Source organism: Cicer arietinum, chromosome 6 (genome assembly GCF_000331145.2).
Source record: "Cicer arietinum cultivar CDC Frontier isolate Library 1 chromosome 6, Cicar.CDCFrontier_v2.0, whole genome shotgun sequence".
Lineage (NCBI taxonomy): Eukaryota > Viridiplantae > Streptophyta > Magnoliopsida > Fabales > Fabaceae > Cicer > Cicer arietinum.
This window is the reverse complement of record NC_021165.2, coordinates 33,392,409-33,401,728: the sequence shown is the minus strand read 5'-3', so window position 1 is coordinate 33,401,728 and position 9,320 is coordinate 33,392,409. Positions and strand designations below refer to the sequence as shown.

Genomic DNA, 9,320 nt, shown 5'->3' with positions numbered 1-9,320 from the left:
TATATAGGTATTTAACTAATTATATTATAATTTACAAAAACTGAACTTATAAGCGCTATAAAAAGCCTTTAAAAAAAGAAGCCTTCTAAGGAGGTCACATAGCGCTTGCACATAATAAAACAAAGAAGCCTTTTAAAGCGCTTCGTGGAAAAGCGTTGTAAAAGGGTCACATAGCGCTTGCACATAATAAAACAAAAAACCTTTTAAAGCGTTTTGTGGAAAAACGCTGTAAAAAGCTTTTTAAAAAATAAAATAAGGAGATCTTTTACAGCGCTTTTTCAAAAAAACGTTGTAGTAGGGTTTTTTATATAACATGTAAAAGGATCACATAGCGCTTGCACATAATAAAACAAAGAAGCCTTTTAAAGCGTTTTGTGGTAAAGCGCTGTAAAAAGCTTTTAAAAAATGAATGCTGCAAAATACAATTCAAAATTTTAAAACATGAAAATTGTGACACTAATTTAAAACATTTGCAATGAATGCTGCAAAATACAATTCAAAATTTTATTATTTTGCTTTGATTAGATTGTATAAAATAATGTATAATTATTGTTTAATATTTGAATAATATTATAGTGTCTTGTTCATAAGGATTATGATTTATTTTTCTATACTTATAATATGTAGTTGTGCTAACTATCTCTTCAATGTAGGTATATAAACCACCCAACATTTTTAGAAATTTATTGACCTTGTCGATTGATTTGGATTTGAATAACATTAGAGATATTTTGGTATTTTTTTACGTACAAACAATGTGTTTCCATTTTAATACTCTCGACATTACAATATTAGTATGTGACTATTTACCTTGTTATACTTTAATATATAATAGTATATTAACTTTTAACTACATGTTAGAGAATGATATATTTTTCATTGAATATAATGTTTGAAATGTAATTTTATTTTTCAAGTAGAAAAAACATCCGTTTTCACAGCTACTTCTGATGATTGTGCTTTACCATTTCATAAGTTAACATTATGGGAGAAAGGAGAACTCCCTAATTGTGTTTATAAGAAGTTAAAATTGTTATATTGAAAGGATTTACCTGCAAAGCCTGGAAGTAATGGAAAATATTATCTATGTCTAAGACAAATGTGAATGATTTAAATGTAAACTTTTTATTAATATATGTTGGAATATAAAAATAGAGATGTAAATTAACATATACAATAATCGTCTTTACAAAATACTTTAATAAATAATTATTATTAGTTTTTCTTTAATCAAACTATTCTTGTTACAAATAATATCAAGAAATGATATATTTACTGTTAACAAGAATTTCACTTAATTCCATTGTATGCTAAGAGGAATAGTTAATTAAAGACATATAATACAATGGCTTTTAAGTTCGTATATAAAACATATTAGTGATGCTCAATTATCCATTCTATACCATTAAAAAGTCCCAAAACTTCAACATGTACCACGGGCACAAAGGTAGAAACACTTGTCCATTATATTAGGTCTCACACAATTAAATCCTTTACTTAATAAAATGACCTCCAAAAATATTATATTTAATTGTAATTTTAGTCTTCTATTTCAAAAACAAATAGTTTTAGACCCTAGTTTTAATTGACTTCATTATCAATTGATAATGTATATTATATAAAATTGATTATAATATATAGATAAAAAAATTTGTTTTAAAGTGTTTATTTTTTTTTATTGTTGAAGCTTTTGTTGTTGAATGTTGAAAAGATATATGTTAATGTTGAGGGACTTCAAGTTTTGGTGATTGATTCTCTAAGGTGTCCTTCAAAGGGCCTTAGAATTTATTCTCGAAACCTATGGAATTTCTCTAATGTCACGACCCGAAAATTAAATGTCGTGACCGGCGCACAAGCTATAATCCTAGCCTGGCAAGCTTATCAACTAACTTAACAATTAAACAACTAAATCGCTCTTTAACCATTTATATATATATATATATATATATATATATATATACTTTTTACTCGAAATTTCGACAGAATATCCTCTGTAAATTCAACATTTACAAATTTATAGAATTCCTATTAAATTCTCAATTCAATCACAATTCAAAAAACATAATCTAATCGTTTAATACACTTTCAACAAAAACTTCTTGACTCCAAAAGAGCTGCAAATTACATTAGACTCGACATATTTTACAAAAAAAAAAAAAAAGGAACCTCGATCAAAGAGGCCTACCAAAAAGAAATAGAGATGAGACTTGAGCCTACTAACAGCTTGCTACTCAGCTGCCTGTGAATCTGGAAAAAAATAAATAACATGAAGGGGTAAGTCACAAAGACTTAGTGAGCAGACAACAACCACCATCAATTAGAAGGGAAACACAAAAAGGCACGAATGACTATTTCACAATCTGGTGGCGATTATGTCATACACATAGTAAATTCATTAATCTTATAATTTAGTTGTTCATATAGAAATATTAACAATTCAATTATTAGCGAAACGAAATCAAAATGAATAACCTTAAAATCATCATAGAAAATCAACAAGTAAAAATACAAATTTTTTAGAACCAAGAGGTGGCTTCATCTCATTGATAGCCATTTCCTCCTAAGGGTGGTCTTTCCCTTAGGGGTGGCTCCATCTAACGGATAGTCCTCTCCTCTCAATCTCGTAACGCATCATCACGTATCAATTAGGGAGCTTATATCGCGTTGATAGCCCTCTCCTCCTGCGGATGACATTTCTCATAGGGGCGACTCCATCTAACGTGTAACTCTCCCTAGGTGCACCTAACACAGTTAACGATTTAATAATTATAACAACGATTTCTCAAAACACGTATTTAAAATCATTTCATCGTAATTCATGGAAAATATATTCAATCGCATAACAATTTAATATTTAAATATTTTAACTCATACGTAAATCAAACTAATAACATATTATATAACAACGATCATTAAATTAAATAATTGACAAAATCAAGATAGATTTCAAAGGTTGTGTTTCCTAAATTTTTCAATAAATACTTTAATATAGAAAATAAGTAAAATAATAATAATAGCATTATAAAAAATATATGACGATGACCGTCGTCAACTCACTGCTATGGAGAATCGTCTAAGTTTGCTCTTCAACAACTCTCAGAGTAGCCGACAGGGCCTCATGTGACAAATCTGAGTATCAAAAATATTTTTAAGACTTTAGAAAATTTTATTCTAAAGTTTAGCTAACTCTAGCAAACCATCAAAATCATTTAAATATACTTTAAGTACAAAATAAGATTTTTACTCAAAACTACATTTTTCTATGAATTCATATTAGGATTAGAGTTGTGCATTTACCTCAATGAGTCTTAATAAACAACTCTCAAGAGATGGGTACCCTTTTCCTTCCTTAAAACACAAACCCTAACCCAAAAATCTCAACCAAAAGAATTTGTAGGAGTTTGAGAAATTATGCTTGTGGGGATGTTAAATCCCTTTTAATGGTTGATGGTTTGGGTATTATAGAGAGAAAAGAACCAAGGAGAAGGGAAGGAATAAAAAAAGCAACAAAAATGGGAGGGGAAATTCTTTCTGCCGAGAGGAAGAGAGAGAGAAAAAATGGAAAAAATGAATTTGAAAGAGGATGAGATGAGGTGACAAAGGTTTGGTTTTATTTAATTATTATTATTATTATTATTATTATTATTATTATTATTATTATTATTATTATTATTATTATTATTATAATGTGTGTGTGTATATATATATATATATATATATATATATTTTAAACACGGGCGTAACAATCTCCTCCCCTTATAAAAATTCGTCGAATTTATTTGAATTTTTATTTATTTAATAAATACCACTAAACTTGAGTTTCAACATAAGTGTGGGTACTTTGCACGGATGACTTCTTCGGGTTCCTAAGTAGTTTCTTCACCGGATAGACCATGCCAAATGACTTTTACAGAAACAATATTCTTTGAGCGTAAACGTCTCACTTGGCGATTTAATATAGCTACTAGATGTTCAACGTATGATAGACTTTCATCTAACTGTACGTCTTCCCGATTAATCACATGAGAAGGGTCATGAAGATACTTCCAAAGCATCGAAATATGAAAAACTGGATGAACTCCCGAGAGATCCGGTGGAAGTGCCAAGCGATACGCTACTGGTTCGACTCTCACTAAAACTTCAAATGATCCAATGAACTTTGGACTCAGTTTCCCCTTTTTACCAAACCACAACACTCATTTCATTGGTGAAACTCGTAAGAATACATGTTCTCCCACTGAAAACTCTAAGGGACGACACCTCTTATCAGAATAAGATTTTTGTCTACTCTGAGCTGTCACTAAGCGATCCCGAATCAATTTAACTTTTTCAATAGCATCTTGAACCAATTCTGGACCGACTAGTTTAGCTTCACCAACTTCAAACCACCTTATCGGAGACCTACACCGTCTTTCGTACAAAGCCTCAAACGGATCCATCTGAATACTAGATTGATAACTATTATTGTATACAAATTCTATCAAGGGAAAATGTTGATCCCAACTACCCCTAAGATCCAGAACACAAGCACGAAGCATATCTTCCAATATTTGTATAGTCCTTTCAGATTGACCATCTGTTTGAGGATGAAAAGCGGTGCTAAGCTTCAAACGAGTTCCTAATGAAGTTTGGAACGACTTCCAAAATTGAGCAGTAAATTGAGCCCCACGATCAGAAATAATAGACACCGGTACACCATGCAAAGAGACAATTTTATCTAAATAAAGTTTGGCATATTGAGATGCAGTATAAGTAGTCTTCACAGGAAAAAGAATGTGCAGATTTGGTCAACCGGTCTATAATCACCCACACCGAGTCATAACCCCTTTGGGTTCGTGGTAATCCTGTGAAAAAATCCATAGTGATGCCTTCGCACTTCCATTCAGGTATTTCAACAGGTTGAAGTAACCCCGCATGCTTTTGGTGCTCAGCCTTTACTTGTTGACACACTAAACACCTAGAGACAAAATATGCTACTTCTATCTCCATCCCTTCCCACCAATACAATTCTCTCGAGTCTTGATACATCTTGTTAGAATCTGGGTGAATAGTATAAGAAGAATGATGAGTCTCCTCTAAAAATCTTCTCCTTAAGCCACCAACATTTGGGACACACAATCGAGCCTTCAACCTCAACACACCATCAGAATCAACTGAAAAGTGTGAAATTTTACCATTCTGAACATTATTTACCATATTCACCAAGTATGGGTCTTGACTTTGAGCTTCCTTGATATCATCAACTATTGTTGGACGAATTTGCACGTGGGCTAAAAATAACCTCAAATGACCAAGTTCCAATTGAATTCCACTTTCCACAACTTCTTGAAATTCTTTAACTGTTGGCCTCTTTACTTCTGCTATATGAGCGAGACTGCCCATGGATTTCCTACTCAAAGCATCTGCAACAACATTTTCCTTCCCTAGATGGTATAAGATTGTGCAATCATAATCTTTCAAGAGTGCCATCCATCTTCTTTGTCTTAAATTTAAGTCTCGCTGCTGAAAGATATACTTAAGACTTTTATGGTCGGTATAAATCTCACAAGTTTCACCATATAGATAGTGTCTCCAAATCTTAAGAGCAAAAATAACATCAGCCATTTCCAAATCATGTGTGGGATAGTTCACCTCATGCCTTTGAGTTGTCTAGATGCATATGCAATAACTTTACCTTGTTGCATAAGTACACAACCGAGACCAACTCTAGAAGCATCACAATAAACTGCACAACTTTCACCACCTATAGGTAATGCCAAAATAGGTGCTGATGTCAAGTACTCCTTCAATTTTTGAAAGCTTTCCTCGCATGCATCAGTCCATCAAAACTCAACTTTCTTCTGGGTTAACCTAGTCAACGTAGATGTCATCTTTGAGAAATCCTTCACAAAACATCGATAATAACCGGATAAACCAAGAAAACTCTGAATCTCCTTCACTGTGGTAGGCCTGGGCCAATTATGGACTGCTTCCACCTTACTTGGATCAACACCTATTTCATTCTTAGACACAACATGACCTAAAAATGCCACACTATCCAGCAAAAACTGACATTTTGAGAATTTGGCATATAATTGTTTATCTCTTAAGGTTTGCAAAACCAAACTTAAATGTCGCTCGTGTTCTTCTTTACTCTTGAAATAAACAAGGATGTCATCAATAAACACAATCACGAATTGATCCAAGAATGGTTTAAAAACGCGATTCATCAAATCCATAAAAGCTGTTGGGGCATTAGTAAGCTCAAAAGACATAACTAGGATTTCATAATGTCCATAACGCGTGCGAAAAGCTGTCTTCATTATGTCATCCCTTTTAATCTTCAACTAGTGATACCCCGACCGCAAATCAATCTTAGAAAAACATTGAGCTCCTTGAAGTTGGTCAAACAACTCATCAATGCGGGGTAACGGATATTTATTCTTCACAGTCACTTTATTCAACTGTCGGTAGTCTACACATAGCCGCATGGATCTGTCTTTCTTCTTTACAAATAAGACTGGTGCTCCCCAAGGGGAAGAACTTGGACGAATAAAACCCTTATCAAGAAGATCTTGAAGTTATTCCCTTAACTCTTTAAGTTCTGTCGGGGCCATACGATAAGGAGGTATGGATCTAGGATGAGTGTTTGAAACTAAGTCTATAGAGAATTCAATCTCCTTATCAAGTGGTAATCCAGGAAGTTCTTCAGGAAAAACATCTGGAAATTCACATGCTATTGGAATTTTTTCCTATTTCTCTTCAGCCACTTGTGTATCCCTTACCACGGCTAAGTACGCTTGACAACCTCTTCTCATTAACTTGCTAGCTGCCAAGGCTGAGATTTGGTTATGTGGTACCCAATAACGTGCTCCTTGAAATGAGAAGACTGATTGTCCTGGTATCTCAAATTTCACCACTTTGTTATGACAATCCAAAGTGGCTTAATGCAAAGCCAACCAATCCATACCCAAAATCAAATCAAAATCCACCAAGTCAATAACTATTAAATCTACCGGCAACACCTTGCCATCAATAGTTATATCACAAGAACGGTACACCGCTTAGCAAGCAAGTTTCCTCCAACAGGTGTAGCTACAACTAAAGCTTCTTCTAAAGAAGATGAACATTTACCAAGTCGAGTAGCAAACCACGAGGATACAAAAGAATGTGTAGCACCAAGATCAAACAAAACATGAGCATCTCTAGAACATATAGAAAGTATACATGTAACTACTGCATTGGATGTTTGAGCATCCTAACGAGTCAAAGCAAACACTCGAGTCTGACCTCTTCCTGCTGGTATCTGACCTCTACCACCAAATCCTCTACCTCGGTGCTGAAATGTTCCTGAACCTCTGACATAAGAATTTCCACTCTGACGCACAAATGCATAATGAGTCTGAGAAGATGCCAAAGTTGTTGGTGTTGATGCATAACTAGAGGATGGATGTGTTGTGTCTACATGACAATCCCTCTTGATGTAACCTATTTGGCCACATTTGTAGCACACCTTAGCATTACCATCTCTCGAACAATTCCCAAACTGAAACCTACCACAAGTAGAACATCGTGTAGCTGAAACACCAAAACGTCTATGAGGGAAAGTGGATTGTGATGTTGCTCCAGAATCTGATCTACGAATCTGCATTGTCACAGAAGACTGCCCAATATGACCACCCCTTTGAGACACGAGTCTTTGTTGCCCCTGATAACCAAACATAGATCCACCACCACAATTTGAATAGTTACTGTAAGATCCTTCAATCATTTGCTTCTTATGTGAATCTTGTTTATTGCCTCCTTTTTCCTTTTGTCGTTGCTTAATCAAAAGGGTCAAACTCAAAACCTTAGCATAAGTAGAACAATTCGACCCAACCACATATCTAAATAAATAATCCTTCAATCCTCTAATGAACCTCTTAACGCGCATCTCCTCAGTGATAGGATAAAGAGCATGTCTAGAGAGCTGTGTAAAACGAGCACTATACTCTGAAACTGTCATACCCTCCGTTTGCTCCAATCGCTCAAACTCATGAGCTAATCCATCTCTAACACTCTCCGGAAGAATACGAGCCATGAACAACTGAGAGAACTCTCTCCATGCTAACAGAGGTGACCCTACTTGTATACCACATGACACTATATCAAACCAATCACATGACACGCCTATTAGTTGAAATGATGTCAGTTCTACTGCTCTTACCTCAGAACAACCCAATGCTCTCCAAAGTCGCTCTAGACTGTCAATGAATTGTTGTGGATCCTCAATTGCATTAGACCCAGAAAAGGTAGGGGGTTTAAGCTTCATGAAGTCTGGTAAAGTAACCTCAATACCCCTCGTTGCAGTAGTCGTCTGATGTTCAACATGTCTAACCTCTTGTTGACCATTGACATTTCATGCCTTTGATCACCCTCATGTTGTTGTCCGGCGACAACCCCAACAAGTTGTTGCACAACCTGTTGTAATCCCTGCAGACCAGCAGCAAACTCTTCCATGGCTGGATTTTCACGCCTCCTCCTAGGTACCTCAACATCGGCATCCAAACCACGTCCACCAACATTAGCTCTACGCCTATTTCGAGCACGAACTGAAACACGACCTCGTTGATGAGCACCTTGAGCTTGGGCAATTGACTCATCAGCAATTTCCCTTATAGTAGGATTCCTAGTCTTGGGTGGCATTCTCACCTATTCGAAGAATAGTGATCCAAAAATTGAATAAGACAACAAGAAATTGTGGAGAGGTAGTGATGATGAATTTAAACACAGATTCAGACAACAGATGAGACTCTCATAGAGTGCTAATAGCCCTTGCAAGTAAGTTGTGCCTGGGTACACAATTTACTAACAAGAATCTATTATCACCCTACGTTTGCAGTTATTAGGACCTACGACCGAGCTCTGATACCAACTTTGTCACGACCCGAAAATTAAATGTTGGACCGGCGCACAAGCTATACTTCTAGTCTGGCAAACCTATCAACTAACTTAACAATTAAACAACTAAATCGCTCTTTAACCATTTAAAAATATATATATACTTTTTACTCAAAATTTCGACAAAATATCCTCTGTAAATTCAACATTTCCAAATTTATAGAATCCCTTTTAAATTCTCAATTCAGTCACAATTCAAAGAACATAATCTAATCGTTTAATACACTTTCAAAAAAAAAACTCCTAGACTCTAAAATAGCTGCAAATTACATTGGACTCGACATATTTTACAACAAAAAAATGGTCTTCGATTAAAGAGGCCTACCAAAAAGAAATAGAGTCGAGACTTGAGCCTACTAACAGCTTGCTACCCAACTGCCTGTGAATCTGGAAAAAAATAA

The 9,320-nt window shown here is 34.8% G+C and overlaps 1 protein-coding gene across 1 annotated transcript; it reads right to left on the bottom strand.

Annotated features, from left to right (window-relative positions):
* Positions 1 to 5,822: 5,822 nt before the first annotated feature.
* LOC140920700 (uncharacterized) lies at positions 5,823 to 8,290 on the bottom strand. Its single transcript, XM_073369513.1, has 4 exons — positions 7,257 to 8,290; positions 7,039 to 7,184; positions 6,765 to 6,922; positions 5,823 to 6,326 (listed from the first exon to the last, which is right to left on the bottom strand). The coding sequence occupies exons 1-4, from the start codon at positions 8,288 to 8,290 to the stop codon at positions 5,823 to 5,825; spliced, it is 1,842 nt and encodes a 613-aa protein (XP_073225614.1).
* Between the last annotated feature and the right edge of the window lie 1,030 nt (positions 8,291 to 9,320).